This window comes from Chiloscyllium punctatum, chromosome 7 (genome assembly GCF_047496795.1).
Source record: "Chiloscyllium punctatum isolate Juve2018m chromosome 7, sChiPun1.3, whole genome shotgun sequence".
NCBI lineage: Eukaryota > Metazoa > Chordata > Chondrichthyes > Orectolobiformes > Hemiscylliidae > Chiloscyllium > Chiloscyllium punctatum.
The window spans coordinates 99,758,227-99,782,256 of record NC_092745.1 but is presented as its reverse complement, the minus strand read 5'-3'; the positions used below and the strand labels follow the sequence as shown (position 1 = coordinate 99,782,256).

The following is a 24,030-nucleotide window of genomic DNA, read 5'->3' as shown; positions in this document are numbered from 1 at the left end:
TCAACAGCTTGGAACCCAACGTAGCCCTTATTACATTAGAGCCGGTCTCAATACCAGAAAATTGGCTGTTCATGCTCAGTACCCCTGAGTGTCCATCACCCCCTATATTTTCCAAAATAGCATATTTGTTTGAAATGGGGATAGCCACAGAAGAATTCTGCGCTATCTGCCTAGCTCGCTTACCTTTCCTGGAGTTAACCCATCTATGTGACTGTATCTGAGACATTCCCCAATTCCTACAACTGCCATCCATCACATTCCCTTGCTCTTGTAAATTCCTCATTGCCTCTACCTGCCTCTCCAACCGATCCATTCAATCTGATAGGCTTCGCAACCAAAAGCATTTATTGCAGATATAGTCCTCAGTAACCCGTAAACTCTCCTTAAACTCCCACATCTGACAAGAAGAGCATATCACTCTACTAAGGGCCATTTTTGCTTCTTTCAATCTATAGACCCGGAAAATAGCACTGTCTTATCCCTCGACAAAACACTGCTCCAGGTTAAACTAATACTTGACTCGATGGGCCGAATGGCCTTACTTCCACTCCTATGTCTTATGGTCTTATGGTCTTATGGCTTATATTTTAAGTTTAATCAAGAGACTTAGCTCAATAAAACATATAATCAAGAAAGAACCCACTCTACTCACTACTGCAGACTTATTTTAAGGCCGTGCTTAAAATCCACTTATCTGCCTCTGTGCTGTGACCTTCCCCAAATAGGTTCCTCCAAGATCAGTTGTGAATTTTACTGTTTTAAAAATTTTCCCAGACGCACTCCGATGTCCAGCAATACATGAATTCAACAGCAAAGGCAGTAACTGCTAACTCTGTTAGTTAGCAATGTGGGTTCTTTTTGTCTCTCTCTCTTTGTCTTTCCTGCACTGACCTCACCATGTGCTTCATTTGTTTGTCCTTCTCCCTTTTAAAACTACTATTGTTTTGACTTTTTTTTTCTCCAAAGTTCCAAAACAATGCAACAGCATATAAAACAGTAATTGCTGCTCCTGGAATTCGAGGATATCACCTCCAGCACCTAAACTACCTTAAAAAAGGAGCAGCTGTTACAGTCAGAAATTTGTCCCGTCCTCCATCTTGGATTACCCAGAATTGAATTGATTGTCATGTATGCAGAGGCACAGCAAAAAGCTTTGGCTTGCGAGCAATACAGGCAGATCACATAGTTAAGTAGGATAGATAGCAAATAATAGGTAAACAGCAGCAAAAACAAAAATACAGGTACAGGCGAATGTTAGGAGTTTGTCAGTCCATTCAGTATTCTAGCAACAGTAGGGTAGGAACTGTTACAAAACTGGCTGGTGCGTGTGTTCAGGCTTCTGTGCCTTCTGCCCGATGGTAGAGGTTGTAGAAAAACATTGCCAGGGTGGGATGGATCTTTAGGAATGCTGGTGGCCCTTCCTTGACAGCGGGATTCTATGGATGGGAGGTTAGCCTTTGTGATTGTCCGGGCCGAGTTCACCATTCTCTGTAACCGTCTCCAATCTTGAATGGTACAGTTGCCATACCAGGTAGTGATACATCCAGACAGAATGCTCTTGATGGTGCACCTATAAACGTTGGCAAGGGTGATGCCGAATTTCCTCAGCTGCCTAAGTGAGAAGAGACATTGTTGGGCCTTTGTAACCAGTGCATCCACATGAAGAGTCCAAGAAAGTTTGTTGTAGATGAACACTCCTAGGTGCTTGACACTCTCCACTCGTTCCACCTCTGTGCTGTTAATGTGTAGGGGGGCATGAGTAACATCCCGCCGAAAGTCAATAATGAGTTCCTTGGTTTTGCCGGCATTGAGAGCTAGGTTGTTCTCGATACACCATTTTTCCAGGTCTTCCACCTCCCGTCTGTAGTCTGTTTCATCGCTATCTGAGATTCAACTGACTATGGTGGTGTCATCAGCAAACTTGTAAATGGCATTAATCTAATATTTGGCAACGCAGTCATGGGTATACAATGAGTACAGTAGGGAGCTGAGTATGCACCCCTGGGGGGCTCCAGTGTTGAGTGTTAGTGACAATGAAATATTGTCCCCAGTCTTCACTGATTGTGGCCTGTGGGTCAGGAAACTGAGGATCCAGTTGCAGACAGTGAGGCTTAATCTGAGATCACTAAGTTTAGTAATCAGTCTCGAGGGGGTAATAGGCTGAACTGTAATCAATGAGTAGGATTCTTACATAGCTGTTCTTGGTGTCAAGATGTTCTAGGGAGGAGTGAAGTGCAAGTGATATGGCATCTGATGTGGATCTGTTGGTCCGATAGGCAAATTGGAGTGAGTCAAGAGTAGTGGGGAGGTTGGAGTTGACTAATGTTATGACCAGCCTTTCAAAGCACTTCATGACCACCAAAGTGAGGGCTACTTTCAAATTTCTGAAGTTCTGAAAGGAGCTATGCAAATTCAAATGGTTTCTTTCTTGGTTTATTGTGAATTCACCTTTTTGTGACCTCTGTACATCTGCAAACTGGAACGCAATTTACATTTCTCTTGCAAGTTGTTTAACATAAGATTTCCCTGTTGAAGAAGGATGTCACAAAGAACTTTAACTGATGCGATAGTAAACAGTGGGAAGACAGTGAGTATGGGATGGTGTGTATATACAAGTCACCACTGCGTGGCATTGTATACCTTATGAACAATAGCATACGTTGACTATTCATCTTGATAATTCTTCTAAATGCTGATGCCTCATAGATCCAAACTGCCAGAAGGCACACTTGAATATGAATTTAAATACTTTAAAAACAGCTCATGTAAACAATGTTATTGCTCCTATATGTGTTGACTGTAATTTCCTGGTAGCTTTATAATAATTAAGGAATAGTTTGTAAAACAACTGGATGGGCACTGATGAATTGGTGAATTATGCTATGTTATCAGAATCATAATACAGCTGTCCACCTATAACATTCTTTATCAAAAGAAATACCATTTGACCTGTTATTTTTCTATTTCCTCACCCATTCTCCCTTTTCACACTGAATAGACGTCACTTGTACTCCCAGGTCTTATCAATACAATACAGGCAGTACCTTATGAAATTGGTCATTGATCAATTGTCATTCTAGCTGCTGTGTTGGCAAGTTGTGGAGAACATCAGAAATGGACTTCATCTTATTAAACCTGGGGCCCAACTGCTTTTAATTCATTTTTTTATTGTTCATAAAATGATCAAAGATAGAAGTATCAGTTCCCAGGCTACAATCTTTAGTATTGTAGCTCATCAATGTGTAGAAACTTTGAGACTACTGATTATTCGCAGAATAAAGTTGGTCATTATACGCTGTGGAGACTATTTCACATGGATGTACTTAAAGTATAATTCACATTAATCTGTAAAACTGAAAGTTCAGAAATAATTTTTTGTAATGTCATAGGACATGGTGAGTCCTACAGGTAATTCTCCCATAATGCCTCAGTTGCGTTCCAGCAGAACCTCGCTTAATAAAACATCGCTTAATGCCTCTGGGAAAAATGGATTTAGAAGCATATCAGCAAAAAATAACACTCATGCTCACTCAAAAATCACTCAAAAGCCTAACACAAAGCATAACAAAGCCTAAATGAAGGTTTAAGTCATATTTATTAACAAAACAAAAGTAAATTTAACACATTACATTGAAAAAATATTGTTAATGCAGGAACAGAGGGTCAGCATCATCACCACCTTCAGGTGCAGTTGTAGTTGCAGAAGTGGATGGCTGTGGTTGATTGTCTTCTGACTTTTTCTTGGGGGTTGGTTTACAGTGTGTGATATGCAGATACAAGAACAAATTAGAAAGGTAAATGGTATGCATAAGAATAATGCAGTCCTGCAGGATTTATGCAGGGCTTATACAGGAATTATACAAGGATATTCTTATCTCAGAGAGAGAGTAATGGACATTCATTAGTTTAATTTGTGAGATGAGGCTGCTCAATATATGGTACTGTACTCTCACATGCTCTGATAGCAGGTGACATCGGCGCATGCGCAGAACACAACATGCCAAATGATCGCCACTGGAATCGCGCTACTGCGAACAGAGGTAAGCATTCTCAAAAATACCAATAAGTTCTAGAATTTAATTTCAATGTAAACTAATTATAAAACATAAAATGTAAGACTTACTTTTGTGAAATGTCTTGTTACTTATTACTCTGTGCACTGAGAAAACTGATGGAACTGTAGATTGATAAGTCTCTGGATCTGATGAACATCATCCTAGAGTATTAAAAGAGGTGCATAATGAAGTAGTAGATGCTCAGTGTTACTTTTCTAAACCTCGTTTTTTTTGGTAAGGTTCCATTGCATTGAAAAGTAACAAGCATAACCCTCTATTCAAGAAGGGAGGGAGGCAACAAACAGAAACAGTAAGTCAGTTAGTTTTATGTTATTCTGGAGAAGGTGTTAGAATCATTCATTAAGAAAGTTGCAACTGTGCACTTGGAAAAACTCTAAATAATCAAGAATATTTATATGGCTTTGTGAAAGGGAAATCATGTTCAGTTAAGTTATTATAATTTATTGAAGAAGCAAAATGTGTTGTGGGTAAGGATGAGCCCATTGTGGTGCTGCACTTGGATTTTCAGAAGACATTTGACAAGATGCTCCATAAAGGGTTATTACGTAAATTAGGAGCTCATGGTTTAGAGGGTAACAAATAGGTAAAAGATAGGCTGGACAGTAGAAAACAGAAAATATGTAGAAATAAGTCTTTTTAGATTGGCAGATGTGACAATTTGGGTCCCACAGGAACCTTTACTGTAATGTTAACTGACTTATTTCATGATTTGGAGTTGCGGGTGTTGGACTGGGGTGTACAAAGTTAAAAATCACACAACACCGGGTTATATCCACAACCACTTCTTGAAGGAGCAGTGCCCTGAAAGCTAGTGCTTCCAAATAAACCTGTTGGACCACAACCCGGTGTTGTGTGATTTTTTACTTATATCACAGATTTAGATGAGGGGATCAAAGGCATAATGAAAAAATAGTAGTATATTGTGGGAAAATGCAAACTTGTTAATTTTTGCATGAACAATAAAAGGGCAGCATATTATTTGAATGGAGGGAGATTGGGCAGGTTAGTTCTGTATCCTTTAGAGTTTTCAAGAGTCAGCGGTGTTCTTATTGAAGCATTTATGATCCTGTGGGCGCTTGAAAAGCTGCATACTAAAAGGATGATTCCCTATCTGGAAGAATCTAGAACTATAGGTAGTATCATTGGCAGACGTGAAGAGCTTATTTTCCCAACAATCACACCTCATTATGTACTCGAGGTCAGAGCTGAAGTTACAATTATAACCAAGAATAAAGTGTTACAGACTTCCTGAAACACAGTAAACTCATTAGAACACTCTCCCTCCTTTTTTAAAAAAAAGAAGCCACAGCAACTTCTGATTTGAAAACAAGTTTTAAAAGGGCTAAAGGACAGACCCAATCTTACAAAGAAATCTGAGAACAAAGCATGAAAAACACTGAACAGGGATGTTTTCTATATTAATTAAGTTTTATCTGTTGTTCATTGCTGCTATTTTGATTTTTTGAAATCATGTGAAAACAAAGTACATATGACAAAAACTAGTCTCTCTTGTTCACCATGAATGCCACCTACAGGCATAAGGCAACTACTTTCAAAGTCACAGCATGAAAAGAAAGTGTGTCCAACAATAAAAAAAATTACAAAGCAATTCAAAAGCACCACAATACTGATTCTTACAGTGGTATTTTAAAGAACACAGTAAAAATGGAAAGCCAAGATCTCAACATGGTTTGGCATTCTATTGACATTCTTTTAGAATTTTAGTTATTTAGAGATAGACTTAATCCTAACTGCCTGGACCACTGAGTAGGTGATGTAGAAAGATTCTTTACTGCTTTTGAAAACAAAAGATTACAATGGCTCATTTCTGCCAACATTTCTAATGATGACTTCAAAGATTCTGATAATATTGTCCTGCTTTTAGAAGGACAACAAAAAGTGCAAGTCAACTTCAGGAAACATAGGCTTGACTCAATATCATATCAACGACAGCCAGGTGAAATAATTGACCATTGCATAGGCAGGTACAGAATGTGATTTCACTGGAGCTAAGTTAGCTGAAAGACTTACAAAAATTATCATGCGCATACTCCTATTAAATCCTTCAGGAAATCACTTATAGACAAATCCAAAGAAAGCATAAATTGCACACTGCTAGAAGAAATCAACTTCAACACAACTGTGGCAGGTCAGCAACATCTTCTGATGCTCAAATTGACTATCTGTTCCAACAGCTTTAGCAAAACATCTCAATCTAAATGTAACTTGTAGCTTGTCTCACCTACCTAAACAGTGCCTAGCATCATGCAACATATGCAAGCTATGTTCCACAAGAAAATATTTGTCTAAAAAGTGCAAGAAATCATACTGTCCAGGAAAACCCAAAGTGCAACACAGTGCTTAACAGCACTATGTGAAGAAGGGTCAACCAAGGAACAATGTCAAGGACTTAGCTAAAATTCCATCTGTGGCATGCAACCATGTAAACAAAATCTAAGAAGTATGCAGACCAGACCAGACAGACGTGTATTTTTAAGATAGTTACATGGTAGCACATCTGACATTCCAATATGAATGTATGGACCCCACTTTCATTCAGGCGCTGAGTATAATGAAATCATTGTTTAAGTTATTTGTATGTAACATTCAATAGTGTCAATAATGACAGTTAGGCCATGTGTAGCAATGTAAAAGTATTAGTGCTATTAATAAACTTCAAGACATCTGTCTCAACAAGACCCAGTCATCATGATAGATATTATAAGAGCCAATATACATAGCAGTTGTTAGACCATTTCATACTAGTAGTGATGTTTGACCCAAGAAATTAGTTCATTCACCTACTCCTGATAAGCTTTGACTCCCTGCTTAGTCATTAACCTGTCTACTTTTCCTTTAAAAATATTCAATGACATTGCCTTCACTATTCTCTGACAACAGGAATCAAACACTCACAAAACTATGAGAGAAAAACATTGCTCCAACATCCATCTAAATGCAAGATACTCTATTTTTCAACTGTATCTACTAGTGCTGGTCCCTCCCACAAAATGACAACTTTCTTTCAGCATCCACCCTGTCAAGTTCTGCCAGGAACCTATACATCTCAAAAAGATCATCTCTTATTCTTCTCAATTCCAAAGGATACAGGTCTAGCCTGCCTATCTTTCCCTCACAAGGTAACAGAGCTGCTCTTCATCCCAATTATCAATCAAGTAAGTCATTCAATGTCTGCTCATATTTCCTTTTTACTACACATTTTTTCTGAATTTCAGCACTAATTTTTGTTGCAGTCATTGGGACATTACTATCTGCTAATCCCTTTTGTGAAGATTGGGCCTTTTTAGCCTGCATCTGAGTCTGAATGCAGCCAACATGATAAAGGTCAGCTATAGCATTCTCTTTTGATCTATTGCAGTCGAATTGCAAGAGAAGTATTGTATAGCCCACATCTGTCTCCTTGACAATACCATTGTTGATTTTGCAGATTTTGGTCTGAGAATAGTCCCGGGGTTGATTATCTTCTACTAGCTTCTACCTTACAAAGTTTGAAATTTTTTGATTCTGAAGATGATTGCAAGCAATTCCTTTTCTATCTATACAATGTTGTGTTCACGCTTGGTAAGAGGACATGACACAAGTGATATAGGCCACTTTTAACCTCATCCAAGACAGAATTGCACCAGTTCCATAGTGTAATGCATTGCTTCCCACAATGATCCCCAGAGGGGTCACGAGACAAGATTTCAGGGTCACTGGTTCCAAGGCACCGATGGCTACTATGGAGTACAGGATTGCTCACTTAGTGCTCCGACGTCCTTTTAAATCCTCAACTTTCTTTCTAATGGTGGGCACGGTCTAACAGTCAGATCTCTGAGGTCCACTTGCAGCTGCAAAAATAAAGCTTATTCAGAGGTTCTTTGTAAAGGATTCAATTGGATTAAACAATTGCCTCCACACACAACCTCTGCACACCCACTGCTGGTTATGAGCAAAAACACCATGCCTGCCCAGCAGCTCAGACTATCCTTCTCACCATTGATCTTACACAAAATCAGAGGCATTAAAGTGGAGTTAAGTCCAGGAACAAAACTTGAAATCACTGTTTTAAAGCATTATGTGCTGACCTCAGGCAACGATTTTGGTTATAATAAACAAGGAATGCATCACTGCTGAGGTTTCTCTTCCAAGCAACATAGAGGAATGGTCACTGGACCTGAAGTGTTAACTCTGATTTCTCTTCACAAATGCTGCCAGATCTGTTGAGCTTTTCTGGTAATTTCTGTTCTTGTTTCTGATTTACACATCTACATTTCTTTTGGTTTTTAATATAAACATCTCGTTTTGCATTGGACCATTCCTATTTCACATTTTCTTCAGCAACTCATGTAGTCGTGGAGATGATACTGTTTGCTGAAGGATTCTGTAGTGTTTAAGGAATCTTTCCTTCTCTGGTCTGGGTTGGCTTCTACTGCTATCTCTAAAGCACTGGAACAATTGCCTCACTTTAGTGAGAGCGCTGTCTAAGCATGGCATCTCTCCTTTGGTCCATGATGGAGCAGAGATTTCCCAGATTTGTGGAGGGACATGCCTGCACTTATTTGAAATTTTAAAGCTGCTCAGCTGATCCTGGACATGCTGATATAACATGTTCATCTTCCTTGTCCAGTTTGTGGAATATTACTTGGCAGAAATTAAGAAGACCAACACAAGGGAAAGTCAGTTCACAGGTCTACATTTATTGCATCATTGCATACTACACATGTCCAAATATTCTACCATATAAATGTACAGTAGGTTGACCTAGCTTTTGATCATCTGCCCTCATGCCTTCTTATGATGCTCAATGTTGTATACTGATCATTTTAAACATCTTGAGATGTTTTATTACGTTAAATGCATTACATAACACTTTTAATGCAAATAACATAATTTCAACAATTCTGCAAAATATCTTTCTAAGTCCTTGTCTTTACAAGGCACTAAAAAAAACTTCTGTTATTTATTTTTTAGGATTTACTTACCGTGCTTGTGCTTACTTTCACTCCTATTGAAAGAATTCACAAGCAGGTGAAGCTGAACCAGAGTAGACAAAGGGTTAAATGGAATCAATCTTTCTTCCTCAACCCCTTCACACATTGCACCCCCTGGTGGCAGATTTGAATTTGATCCTTGCAGGATTCCGTACCTTTTTTTTAGAATAGTTATGTAGCGGTTCCAAGGCAAATGGTAACATTGTAACAACCGCTGGGAGTGAAGCCAGGTTTCTACTCCGCATTGATACAATCTGTCCTCCTCCCGCTGGACAGTTCTTTGTGGTCCCTTTGCTCGGCCGCAGCATGTAGGGGATTATTACAAAGATTTTCTCTTTTTAATACAGAATGTGTAAGATTTTATTTTCAGGCTTTTGTCCATATTGTCCCCTCCCCCTCTCATTTCTAAATGTCTTGTTTCTTTGAGTGCCTTTTCTAGCGGCGGATGATTGCATTGGGTGAATTTTTTTTTGCACGCTGCAATTTCTATCTCGCTCGTTTTGATCAACGGAGAGGTAAAGACAAACAAAGATTTATTCCTAGTAGGAGATGTATCGGTGCTACATTTTGCAGTGGGAAAACAGGTGAGTTTAATATTTTAAGATGTGTGTTAGTCCAGAAATATACGCAGATGCGATTTATTTAATTTATTTAAAATTAATGAAAGCCTTTAGGATTCCTTTCTTCCTCCCCGGTTCTCGGATTTCTAAGGACCTGACGAGTTAATACCGGGTTCTCTCGCCATACTATTTAGACAGCATTGATCCTGTTAAACGCTGCTCAATTTCCATCAAGTCGGCTTCAGGTGTCAGTTCCGATTCAGTGGTGTATTTGTTCATCTGTTTTTAGGCTGCAAAAATTGTTGCAATCAATTAACTATTTTATTTATGTTTTTGCAATACTCTATCCATTTCAGTTAATTTGCTGTGGCCAATTTTATTATTTCTGATTATGATTTGCACCAGTACAATTAATGTTAAGCTCCACATCCGTGGTCCAATCATTTCCTAGTATGTTAGACATCAATTTTTTTACAACATTTTCTCTATATTTCTCACATTTAAAATATATTATTTTACCTTGTAGCGTTTTAAAATGAAAAGTATCATTGGCTGCCCTCCTTACGTTTTTGTCTGTAAAGTATGTCATGTATGCTTAAGGATGCAAATTGATTTATTTAATTTGTTGCCTTTAGCTCCAAGTTCTACTTACATCTTCGGTTTCAGTTGATCTTGGATGCATTCTGCATTTGCATGACGTACTGATAATGTATACTATTTCAAAATTCTCATTGATAAATTTATCAGACCATGTCAAATGCCTGTGCTGGCGTTACATTAATTTGCAGACTTGTGCCGCGAGCCAGTGTTTTGTTTTTACTTATTAACTCAGTCGCCACGTTGGCTTCCATAGCAACTATTAAATCTTTCCTTTTGTCATGTTAGAGGTGGAAAGTATACGTGATGCTTTTCAGGTTTAAGAAGAGTAATGGGGCAAGGGGGAGAGAAAGGGAAGGTAAATGACAAAATAGTTTTCCTTCTTTCCTTCCCCAGCTTGCACACTTGGATAAGTCACAAATCTCTCAACAGTTGTGAGTCTTTGTTAGAGCCATTTCAGTCCCGTTCAAGTGAGTCCGAGTGGTTGGTGTTATTTTGTTCTCTTGCTACCCTGCCACCTCATTCACCCTAACTCTGATGTGCTACACCATCTAATGGTTAGCCTGAGAACTGATGGGGCATGAGTTTCTTTGTTTTTGCTGTGGTTTATTTACTTTTAGTGAGATCTGTGATACATATATCGAGCAGTTGTGTTGTCCCATGTGAAGCTGCGCTACTGAGATAAAATAGTGCTTTAAAAAATGCCGCGATAAGAAAATTGTCTCAAAGCATTATAATGGTCTTGGAGGTCTCGCATTAAACAGCTAGGTTTTTAAAGCTCTCCTTTTCTTTGAGAGGTGAATGATCTGGATGGTAACTCAGTGCTTTCTGGAGTTCATCTCTATTTTCATTCTTATTTCTCAATCTGCAGTTCTCACCACCAATTTAGCAGTGTACAACTTATTCTTTACACAGGTTTTCAAGTTAGTTCTGGAACTCAGGGAGAAAAAGATCAAGTGTAGTGGTGTCCTCCATTAACTGCAATCTCAGACTCTTTGATAGTAGCTTCGTTGAACACAACAAACTGCTTAATTGAAGGCTTGTTGATCCTAGGAGAGGGAGTAGGTCAGGCAGCATCCAAGGAACAGGAGAATCAACGTTTTGGGCATAAGCCCTTCTTCAGGAATGAGGAAAGTGTGTCCAGCAGGCTAAGATAAAAGGTAGGGAGGAGGGACTTGGGGGAGGGGCGTTGCAAATGCGATAGGTGGAAGGAGGTCAAAGTGAGGGTGATAGGCCAGAGTGGGGTGGGGGCGGAGAGGTCAGGAAGAAGATTGCAGGTTAGGAAGACGGTGCTGAGTTCGAGGGATTTGACTGAGACAAGGTGGGGGGAGGGGAAATGAGGAAACTGGAGAAATCTGAGTTCATCCCTTGTGGTTGGAGGGTTCCTAGGCGGAAGATGAGGCGCTCTTCCTCCAGCCGTCGTGTTGCTATGGTCTGGCGATGGAGGAGTCCAAGGACCTGCATGTCTTTGGTGGAGTGGGAGGGGGAGTTGAAGTGTTGAGCCACGGGGTGGTTGGGTTGGTTGGTCCGGGTGTCCCAGAGGTGTTCTCTGAAATGTTCCGCAAGTAGGTGGCCTGTCTCCCCAATATAGAGGAGGCCACATCGGGTGCAGCGGATGCAGTAAATGGTTTGTGTGGAGGTGCAGGTGAATTTGTGGCAGATATAGAAGTATCCCTTGGGGCCTTGGAGGGAAGTGAGGGGGGAGGTGTGGGTGCAAGTTTTGCATTTCTTGCGGTTGCAGGGGAAGGTGCCGGGAGTGGAGGTTGGGTTGGTGGGGGTTATGGACCTGACGAGAGAGTCACGGAGGGAGTGGTTTTTTCGGAATGCTGATAGGGGAGGGGAGGGAAATATATCCCTGGTGGTGGGGTCCGTTTGGAGGTGGCGGAAATGACAGCGGATGATACACTGTATATGGAGGTTGGTGGGGTGGTAGGTGAGGACCAGTGGGGTTCTGTCCTGGTGGCGGTTGGAGGGGCGGGGCTCAAGGGCGGAGGAGCGGGAAGTGGAGGAGATGCGGTGGAGGGCATCGTCGACCACGTCTGGGGGGGAAATTGCGGTCTTTGAAGAAGGAGGCCATCTGGGTTGTACGGTATTGGAACTGGTCCTCCTGGGAACAGATGCGGCGGAGACGAAGGAATTGGGAATATGGGATGGTACTTTTACAGGGGGCAGGGTGGGAGGAGATGTAGTCTAGGTAGCTGTGGGAGTCGGTCAGTTTATAGTAAATGTTTCCTCATTTCCCCTCCCCCCACCTCATCTCAATCAAATCCCTCGAACTCAGCACCGCCTTCCTAACCTGCAATCTTCTTCCTGAACTCTCCGCCCCCACACCACTCTGGCCTATCACCCTCACCTTGACCTCCTTCCACCTATCGCATTTCCAACGCCCCTTCCCCAAGTCCCTCCTCCCTACCTTTTATCTTAGCCTGCTGGACACACTTTCCTCATTCCTGAAGAAGGGCTTATGCCCGAAACGTTGATTCTCCTGTTCCTTGGATGCTGCCTGACCTGCTACGCTTTTCCAGCAACACAATTTCAGCTCTGATCTCCAGCATCTGCAGTCCTCACTTTCTCCTAGGAGAGGGAGTACCCATTTAATTCGGTGTGTAGCTTATCTTTCCCACAATAAAGTCACTGTTATAAGTAATCAGCTTCAATCCACCCAACCATTATAATTGCCTTACAAAGTTTAAGAAAAGACCAACTATCAGAAGGTCCTTAATTGGACACATGAGATAACTGAAGTCATAGTTCTAATTAACAAAGCAATTTTTGACTAAAGAATATAACAAACCTGTTTTAAATGAAGTGCAACAGAAAACAATAGCATGCAATTCCAACAATACTTCCGCGCACCTTTCAATTCCTTTTGAGAGAGAAGAACTTAAGACAGGAAGTAAAAGTTTGCTTGTTTTCACCACATTGGGGTCAATGGCATATTCTCTGATTTTCTTCAAACCTCCCTCAGTCAGTGTCTTAATGTTTTCCAGCTGTTCAATTTTTCTTCCTTTTGTTTATACTCTGAATTTCTCCTTCAGTCATTGACAGTAGAAAGCTGTCAGGTGTTTGCTTCAAATGCCTGTACTTGACTGTTTTTCTCTCTTCAATTGTACTTAGCAACCCATTTTGATTCCTGAACTTCAACTCTTGAAGTTATAAAGCTTCAACACAAAGCACAGCGAGCATCTAGCCCAGTCACCAGTGTAGGGTATTGCAACTCTCCATGGACGTGAGAATTGGACTCCATAGAAAATGGATAAGAGTAACATCCTTTGAAATGTGGGCATCACAGAGTAGGTTCAGAATGAGAAATTGCTGGAGAAACTCAGTAGATCTGACAGCATCTGTGGAAAATAAGCAGCATTAATGTTTCGGATCCAGAGGCAACTCTTCAGAACAGTTTTTATTTAGATAAGATTAGATTACTTACAGTGTGGAAACAGGCCCTTTGGCCCAACAAGTCCACACTGCCCCGCCGAAGCGCAACCCACCCATACCTCTACATCTACCCCTTACCTAACACTACGGGCAATTTAGCATGGCCAATTCACCTAACCTGCACATCTTTGGACTGTGGGAGGAAACCGGAGCACCCGGAGGAAACCCACGCAGACACGGGGAGAATGTGCAAACTCCACACAGTCAGTCACCTGAGGCGGGAATTGAACCCAGGTCTCTGGCGCTGTGAGGCAGCAGTGCTAACCACTGTGCCACCGTGCCGCCCTAAAGAAAATCATTGGTCCCAAAATGTTAACTCAGCTTAGTTTCCACAGATGCTGCCAGAGCTGCTGAGTTTCTCCAGCAATTTCAGTTTTTGATTGAGATTTCCAATACCTGCATTTCTTTGTTTAATTTATCATTATGTTCAGAATTAGCTGGATGGACAGAAAGACATCCGTGGGTTTAATCAAGTAGGGATAAAGCAGAAGAAAGTCGGGTAGTTTTACCCAGAATTTCTAATATTTGAATATCACCTTCAAATGTACTGGTCTGTTGTTTTGTGTACATTTTGTGACTGCTGCCACATTATTTATGTACTGGTAACTTTTTGACTTTGCCAGTATTATTTGAGTTGGGCAGATCTACTATGTTGTTTGTACTAAGTTGAGCTTTATAACATGGTTGCTAGTGTTATCACAACCACTGACTTGTCAGCATGTACGGTGCTGTAGTATCTGACAGTTCTGAGATTAGTCCCCATGGTTAAGCTACAGTCCAAGCTAGAAACTCAAGATCTGGGGGGACAAGGAGCATTGTCCTTTGTGTATTCCCAACAGAACATTTATAATAACACTGAGAAAAGTCCGAGAATCAAGATTTGCTGTAGAGGGAGTCTGGCATCTTGGACACTGGGATGGGAGTTTCAACAAGGCCATGAGGTTAATACAGCACACAGGTCACCACGGTGATTGAACCCATTGCTAGTTCACTGGAGAGCAGTCCACTATGGCCTGTTCCTAAGCTTTATCTTTTTAGCCCTGATCTCCAGTATCCATCCAATTTCATTTGAAATCCTTGACTATTCCATTGTTAGTCATGATGTGGAAGTGCTGGTGGTGGACTGGGGTGGAGAAAGTTACAAATCACACAACATCCGGTTATAGTGCAACAGGTTTATTTGAAGGTTCTAGGTTTCAGAGCGCTGCATCTTTGCTGCATTGTTGCCAGTCTTGCAGATGGTAAATTCCAGGATGGTCCCATTGTTGTGTAAAGAAAAGCTCTTCTTCTGATCCCTCCCCTTCGACTTCTTGTCCAAAACTTTTAAATCTGTGACATTTTGTTCTTGTGTCATTAGCTAATGGAAACGGCTTTCTCTTTCTCTACCTTATTTAAACCTGTCAAAATCTCGTTTATCTCTACAAAATCTTGTGTTTCCTCTCCTCCAAGAAGGTTGAGGATATTGGAGTTAGTGTGCTTTCAGAGAGTATGGGGAATATGGTCAAGGGTTTTTATGGGTAGGTTGAGCCTCTCCTCAGGAGTATAGATGAATGAGAAGTGATCTTATTAAACCATTTTTGACTCCAAGGCATCTTGATGTTGTAGATGTTGAGATAATGTTACACTGTGCAGAGGATTCTAGAACTAGGTTAAATGGCTTAAAAATAAAAGGTCTCTCTTTTAAGATGGAAATGAGGGAGAATTTCTTCTGAGGGTCTTTAGCCTGCTGGAATTCTCTTCACCAGCAAACAGTGGAGCCTGGGTCATTGAATATGTAGAAGAACTGAGTTTCACAGATTTTTGATAGAAAAGGAACATTTGAGGATTATGGGGGTAGGCAGGAAGGTGGAGTTAAGGCAAAAATCACATTGGCCATAATCTTATTCGCCTCTTCAGTAGTGGAACAGGCAGATAGGCCAAATTACATACTGATGTTCCTGTTTTCATATGACCTTGTCGTATGATCATTGAGAGGGTTTTGTTTAAATGGAACAGATACAGATTATTATTCTTCTGAGTATTTTGAACTCTAGCATGTTTTGAGGGAAACTCTTTAGCACTTCAAGACTTGAATTGGATCTTCTACTACTAGAGGAAACAGGCCCCAAATTCCTTGTCAGGTTGAGCCCAGGAAAATGGATTTAAAATAGTGTTGGTCAATTTGAAGTATTGTACCCTAACCACCACATTAGATAGTCCCCATAATTAATATATTTCTATTAATATAAGTCAATGCTTGTGGTTATCAATGTATAAAAGCTGTTAAGCTCAAAAATGTTTTGAAAGATTTTTGTCACTACATTATATTTAATTAAAGTGACAACTACATTAGAAATATTTATAGGCTGTGGAGTTAGGAATGGTGCAATTATTGTCCAATACTGGTAGACTCAAATCAGAGTACACCTGATGTTTTTGGTGCTCTTACAATGGTGTGACGTAGGAGGTTGATCCAAAAACAATAAAGGAGCAGTGATATATTACTCATCCAGTGTGTTGCATGACTTGAATGGGAATTTGGAGGTGAGGGTGTTCACAGACCATTGCAGTTTCTGTTCTGTTTTCGTGCTATAAGTCACGTGAAATGATGTGCTCTCATAGTAATCTTGATAAAATGCAGTAGAGCTTCCTGCAAACTGGAGGACATAGAGTGCTGGTAATCAATGGAGTGGATAGTGAGCAGAGTACATAGGTGTCAGAGATAGTCAGGGACAGGGTGATAACTGGCTTGCATTACTTACCATTTATGTAGCATGAGCTTTTCATTTATTTTCCCAAATAGAAGATGTTATCGAGGTCCTGCTGTGTGCTAGCTCTGATGAGTGGTGAATAAAACTGATTACCACTGGATCATCAGCAAGCAACCCTATTTCTGATTTTAACAGATGTAAGGTCAGTGAAGTAGCTGGACCCTGTTTCAAGTGATTTTGAGCATTTTCTTGGGCTTGTGTTGACTTGTCTCTGCCAATCACAAGGGTCTTCCTTTGTGCTAGGCATGAATCAAGCCTTTGGAGGATTTGCTTGATTGACAGTAGTTTTCATTTGGGCTTTATAGTGCCGTACTTGGTTCAGTGCTGCCTTGCTGTTAAAAGGCAGTAAGTCTAGTTTCTCCTGTGGTATTCAGCCTTTGTAATCCTACCTAGGTCAAGGAAATGTTGAGATCTGGAGAACTTCACCTTTTTATTGCTTTGCTGGTTATTGATGACGAGAAATTTACATGTTGCGGTGTTGCTGTTTCCATTATTATTGTTCTTTTGATGAGTGACAGGGAACTAAAAGGGTAATAGGATTAAATTTTTCTATATTGTGTACAAAATTTTCATTTTATAACCCCTTTAAATATGGTAATTTTTTCAAAGGCATTGTATAGGTGTACAATCAAATAAAATCTGCCACTGAGTCATGGCGAGGTATTGGATAGAGTTTTATAGGGCCTGAGAGACGTGGGCTGTGATGAGATTTGTTGCAGCATCATGTGAGAAATCTCATGAAGCCTATCCCAATATTGGGAGCAACGTACTGCATCATTTATACATCTGCCAAATGGCAAAGCAAATTTGTCTCAAAGCAGTGATGAGATGCCAGTTAATGTGGAATATAGTTTGCGAAACTCATTATTTATTAATGCTACAACTTACCTCATTAACATTCGGTTTCTTATCATGCTCTTGTGCTGAGCAAGCTAGATGTCAAGAAATCTTGATATGGAAATCAGAGCGGGTACTTAGCAACTTTAGACTAGCCTCCAGGTTTCTCAGCACCAAACAACATCTCCGGGCCCAATCCACAGGCATCAAGCTTCCGTCCATGGAGTTTGGCATTCAACATTTGGCAACCTTTAATACCATCTTTGCATCTCTCTGATCCACCTGTCACTTAGGAAGAACGTACATGCACCAAGTGGTGCACCGCCAACTGGCAGTGAAAGGCTGCTGTAAGGATGTATAGCACACAGGGAGAGACACCCAGATTACAGGTTGGACCAGGCTCCCCCTCAGCCCTGCTCACTTGACATCTATCTACGACCTTGATGTGCCATGATTGTTAATGCATTTCACTTGAACCAGAGGTAAAAGCTATCAGTGCCGCCATATAGATGTGCTTTTGTTTTGTGCAGACGCACAGACAAGCTGCTTGTCATATTTTTGTGGTGGGTGCAATGATGTTTGTCATTGAATGGCACACTGAGAAGTCAATTAAACACCTGCAGCATATGCCAACTGCCTACGTGGAAAACAAACTGCATGTGTACTCAACCAAATGGTCCTGTCAGAAACTGGGTGAAAGTGAGGACTGCAGATGCTGGAGATCAGAATTAAGATTAGAGTGGTGCTGGAAAAACACAGCAGGTCAGGCAGTATCCGAGGAGCAGGAAAATTGGCATTTTGGGCAAAAACTGGGTGGAGGCTGGCCCTCAGACCGCAGTTGGGTGAATGGGGGATATTTGTGGTACAGTCTGTTGGTAGCACAGTCCATGTGCTTAGTTGTGGTCAGACATCTGCCTGGAGCATTCAGGGTCAGGGGATTTGTCTGACTACATCCCAGGGAATGTGCAATGGTCTGTCCCATAGGGTCAGCACCAGCAGTCAGGGGAGTCGCATATCATCAGTTGGAGAGCTGCGTCAACAGGGGTCAGGGATCTCTTTAAGTTTTTCAGAATTCAGATCTGGGGTTCTGTGTGTTGATCATTTGAGGAGGTCACAAGTGGAGCCTTGTAGGGTCAGTAGGACACTGAGGAGAATGACATTGTCCTTTTGCATGACAGTGTTCAACTGTGCAGGTCAAATTCAGACAGAACATGGCTGACTCCTGATTCCAGTAGATGAGAACTGGGTGCAGCAGACTGTAGTGGAATAGTCGTTTGGTCTCATGCCAGTATTTGGGTTGCATTGTGAGGAAAACTGTAGCCTCTACTCATCTCGCTTGTGTTCACTGTTACTGGCTGTAAATAAAAGCTCATGTTTGGAATTGTCTGCTTGTATGTGATAGTCCCTCACTGGTCAATGACAAGCTGTGGGTGTGTAATTGTGATCTGGAGAGTGTGTTTAGACTGGATATAGCAAAGGACTGTGTTACCTCGTGGACAAACAGTGACTCGGATGAGAGAATGAGGTTGTATTTGTGTGGGAATGTCTGCTGTGTGCCATGAAGGGTATCACTTTGTGGCTGCTGTGCTATTACATTGCTTTGATGAATAGCACCAGATTGCCAAATGTGGACCTGGTGTACAGAGACTTTTCAGAAGGGCGCAGATAGAAGGGTTGTCCTTACTTTGGCAGATATCTGCTGGGAGGCACGTTGTTCTGGTTACAGTGCCTGGTAAGATTAGGATGGAATCTGACATGATGGATAACATAGAGGCAAGGTAATTAGTTAATGAGGTGAGCTTAATAAGATATGGTGACAAAACTTATGAGGCTTCGTGGTGAACAATCCTCCAAAAAGATCAATGCAGCACACTTAGCCAAAAATCATAAGATTTAACTACGTATTCTCACAAAGAGGTGGCTTACAAGAAGTGATTTCAACAACAGCTATTTGCAATTATATACCATCCATAATACAACAAGCTATTACAAGGAAGCAGATGAGCAATCTTCCATTTTCATCAAATACTTGCTACTGTTGCCATAATGTATGGGATAGACAATCATTTTTCTTCTAACCAACAGGTTCAATGACAGCTGCTGCTGTTTCCACATGTTGGCTCTTGGGCAATAGCTGTTGCCTTTCTAATGTGTTATGTTTTCTTGTTAGGTATTCACAAGATTAAAAGATGTTGTAATACACTGATATAAATTCTTCATCTGCTTGAAATAAAAACCTAGATTCAGTCTCCTTTATTTTTTTGAGGGGAAAATCAAAGAATATTGCATCTTGCCTCAGAATAAGGGACGTACTCTTCCTTCTGCTGATGGGCACATTGGGAATGTCAGTAAATGGTGAATGCAAGAATATTATTGAAAGTACTCTGAATTGTCGTAAAGTAGTAATGATTAAATTGAAGATCAGACTGGACAGCCTGAGTTCTTCAGTGGGAGAGCGCTTTTATGATAGCAGCCTCAACACTGTTTGCCTCTTTCCATTTTCATAGCAAACTTTAACAATCTGCAAAAAGGATTTTAGATTGGGGGCAGGTAGGTTTTATTAAAATAAGGCAGGAACTGCCCAAAGTAAACTGGGAACAACTGCTTGTGAGTAAATCAGCAACAGAAGTTTGGGGCGAGGGGGGTGGTGTGTGGATGGGCATTCAAAAAGGGATCTGGGATAGTACAGGCCCAAAACATTTCATCTTAGGTGAAATGTAGGAGCAACAAGCCCAGAGAACTCTGAAGGTCTAGAAATATTCTGGACAGGATAGATAGAAAGGAAAGGCTTTTAACAGGTTAAAAAGGGAGGAAATCAACAGAGTGGGGTATAGAAAGTGCAGAAGGAAACTTTAAGAAAGCAATTAAAACCAAGAGGGGCATGAGTAAACATTGCAGGTATGTTTGGGGAGGTATTCTATAGGTATAACAGATACGAGGATAACTAGGAAATAATTGGCACATTAGGGCCTAAGAGTATAATCTGTGCATGGAACATAGGATATTGGTAGAATGTTAATTGAGTACTTCACATCTGTCTTCGCTTGGAAGCTGGAAGATAAAGGAACGGAATTTGTCTCGAGGGACCAAGAGGTTCTTGAGCAGTTTTACATAGGGAGTGAGTGAGTATTAGAAGTTTTGGCAAGCTTAAATATGAGCTAAACTCCAAGTCCAGATGAATTTTACCCCAGACTGCTGTGGGGGATGAGAGAGCTCTAAAGTTTGCAGCTCTAATGCAAACTTTCACCACCCCTTTGGCAACCGGAGGTGCCAGAGGACAGGTGGACAGCTAATGTGGTTCCACTTTTCAAGAAAGGTGGTAGAGATAAGCCAGGGAATTATGCACCATTGAGACTGACATCAGTGATATGGAAACTATTGGAGAAAATTTTGGAAGGGAAAACTAATCTCCACCTAGAAAGGCAAGGTTTCATCAAGGATAATCAGCATAGCTTCAGAGGAAGGTTATACCTAACAAATTTGGTTGGATTCTTCGAAGGGGTGGTCAGGTATGCAGATGAGGTAGTGCAGTTGGTGTGGCTAATATGGATCTCAGCAAGCTTTTGACAATATCCCACGTGGGAGAGTGATCAGGAAGGTTCATGGGTTCCAGGATAACTTGACAAGTTAGATCCAAAATTGGTTTAGTGGTATGTAGCTGAAAATGTGTTGCTAGAAAAGCGCAGCAGGTCAGGCAGCATCCAAGGAACAGGAGAATCAACGTTTCGGGCATCAGCCCTTCTTCAGGAATGAGGAAAGTGTGTCCAGCAGGCTAAGATAAAAGGTAGGGAGGAGGGACTTGGGGGAGGGGCGTTGTGAATGCGATAGGTGGAGGGAGGTCAAGGTGAGGGTGATAGGCCGGAGTGGGGTGGGGGCGGAGAGGTCAAGATGAAGATTGCAGGTTAGGAAGACGGTGCTGAGTTCGAGGGATTTGACTGAGACAAGGTGGGGGCAGGGGAAATGAGGAAACTGGAGAAATCTGAGTTCATCCCTTGTGGTTGGAGGGTTCCCAGGCGGAAGATGAGGCACTCTTCCTCCAACCGTCGTGTTGCCATGGTCTGGCGATGGTGGAGTCCAAGGACCTGCATGTCCTTGGTGGAGTGGGAGGGGGAGTTGAAGTGTTGGGCTGGTTGGTCCGGGTGTCCCAGAGGTGTTCTCTGAAATGTTCCGCAAGTAGGCGGCCTGTCTCCCCAATATAGAGGAGGACACATCGGGTGAGTGGTGGTAGAAGGCCACTGGAGGCCAGTGGCTTACCACAGGGATCAGTGCTGGGTCCTTTATTGTTTGTGATATAGATGAGGATGTGGGGGAGCGGAAGGGATGATAAGTAATTTTGCGGATGACAGAAAGATTGATCGGGTAGTTGACAGAGTGAGAAAGAAGGTCTTTGGTTACAGGAGAATATAGACATGTTGATTAGGTGGACAGATCAGTGGCAGATGGAATTTAACCTTGATAAGAATGAAGTTATACTCTACAGAAGAACAAACAAAACAAGGAAGTACTCGATGAATGGCGGAATATTACAAAACACTTAGGAGGGATTCTAAGGTGTTTGACCATATATCCCTGAAGGTAGCAGGGCAGGTTAATAAGCGACTTAAGAACACATATTGGGGGATTTAAGATGGCGGCGATCTGAGAAGATCACACTGCAGAGCTTCGCATCGCAGCAGGAGCAGGACGGTCCATTAACCCACCCAACCCAGGTCATCAGGATTTCTTGGGGCATTGAAAAGATTGTGGAGCCCCAAGACACATTTAAAAATTGACTTACCTGTATTTTCAGCTGTCCAGAAATGCCTAAAAGGGGAGGAGGAGCATCTGAGGCCTGGTCTGCAGCTCAGCCTCGGAGCCGATTACTCTCCAGGACCTGGTGAATCAGCTCTCGAAATCTCGCGAGACATTGGGGAAACAGATTGAAGAGAAGCTGGCTCCAGTCTCTCTCATACTGCAGAAGCATGAGAAGCAGCTGGGAGACCTGGAGAAGAGGACGGATGAGGTGGAGCACAGGGTCACAGTGGTGGAAGCTGATGCCAGTTCATTTAAGGATGAGATCCAAGCCCTGAAGATGCAGGTTCGTAATTTGCGTGACCAAGTGGATGATCTTGAAAACAGGGGCAGGAGAAAAAACATTCGGATCATTGGTCTGCCTGAGGGTAAGGAAGGTGAGTGGCCTGCAGAATTTGTTGAAGATTGGCTTCTGAAATTCCTTGACTTGGAGGCTGGCATGAGAGGATTGAAGATAGAGAGGGCTCACCGGGTCGCAGCACGGAGGTCGGGTCTGGGTCAATGCCCTCGTCCTTTCCTAGTGTGGTTCCATCATTACTGGGATAAGGAGAGAGTCATGGAGGCTTCCAGACTCCAGGGGAAGGATTCAAAGGCCCTAATTTACGAGGGGTCTAAGATCATGTTTTTTCAGGACTATTCAATGGCAGTGATCCAGAAACGATAATCATATGATGGTGTCAAGAGAAGATTGAAGGAGCTTGGGATTCAGTACTCCCTGAGGTATCCGGCAGTGCTTCGGATCATCTTAGATGGATCCATGCATCTCTTTGACACATTGGAGAAGGCAAGAGACTTTGTGGACAAACGAACCTAATTTAAACAATTGTAGTATGAATAAATATTGTTGCTTGGGTATGTGTTTATCATTCTGTAAAAGAAATGGAGGAAATCCGATTGGAGCTTTGTTTTTCCCCTTTATTTTCCCTCTATTGATAATAATTTGGTTCAAGCTATATCTGGCGGTGGTTAAGATGTACATTTTAAATTTCTAAGTTAGGACATACCAAAGGATGGGTGGGGTATTTATTCCTTTTTTTTATATAAAAGATTTTTTTTTATTCATATTGATATTCTATGGGGTGTTTATTCTTTTTAGCTTGTGCTTGCAATGCGGCTCTAGCTGGGAGAAGTGAAGGTGGTTGAGATGGTTAGATGCCTATTTATTGGCAGTTCGGAATGGGTAGTTGTCCTCTCCGGGCAGGGGGTGAGTTCCCCTACTCAGCACTATTGGCTCTGGTTTTTGTTGTTTTTTATTTTTAATAATTTTGTATGTTTGTTAAATGTAGTGGTTTTAGTTTATGTAGTTTTTATATTTGGTGGACCATGCGACACTAAGGCTCAGCAATTTGTGGTTCGGGTTCCTCCTCTCTGGAATTTAAATGCAATTGCAGAAGATTATGACTAATGATTTGATTAAATGATGTACCTGGAATATCAAGGGAAGTCACTCACCAATTAAGAGGAAGAAGGTACTCTTGAGTCTTAGAAAGGAGAAGGTGGATATTACTTTGTTACAGGAGACACATTTGGATGATAAGGAGCATCTGAAATTACAGCAGAATGGCTTTGACCGAGTTTATTTTTCATCATTTAATATCAGAAGTAGGGGAGTGGCTATATTGGTAAGTAAAAATCTCTCATTTAAATTGTTGGAATGTGTTAAAGACACATACGGGAGGTTTGTAATTCTTAAAGCCTTGATAAATGGGGAAGAATATGGCATTTAAAATGTTTATTGTCCCCCAGCTCATCCTTTTAAATTCTTGGTAGATGCTTTTTCTAAACTGATAAGTCTCAAGTCTCAGCACATCATTATAGAGGGAATTTTTAACTGCCTCATGGACCCCACAGTAGACAGGTTGCCTAAAGGTCCCTCAATACCCTTAGCACAAACTAAACAGTTATTGGGTCTGTGTAGGGAATTAGGATTGGTGGACGTCTGGAGGTATCTCCACCCTACAGGTAGGGATTTCACGTTTTTCTCCAA

General features: G+C 41.4%; 1 protein-coding gene across 3 annotated transcripts in view; it reads left to right on the top strand.

Moving 5' to 3' along the window:
- Positions 1 to 9,251: 9,251 nt before the first annotated feature.
- Positions 9,252 to 24,030, top strand: part of b4galt2 (UDP-Gal:betaGlcNAc beta 1,4- galactosyltransferase, polypeptide 2) — a 486,872-nt gene continuing 472,093 nt past the window's right edge. For 2 of the 3 annotated variants that reach the window (XM_072574427.1, XM_072574425.1), the window contains exon 1: positions 9,252 to 9,654. In XM_072574427.1, coding sequence (XP_072430528.1) covers positions 9,516 to 9,654 — 139 coding nt within the window. In that variant the 5' untranslated portion in view covers positions 9,252 to 9,515. The remainder of the gene's footprint in view (positions 9,655 to 24,030) is intronic. The other variant, XM_072574426.1, reaches the window with a different exon arrangement.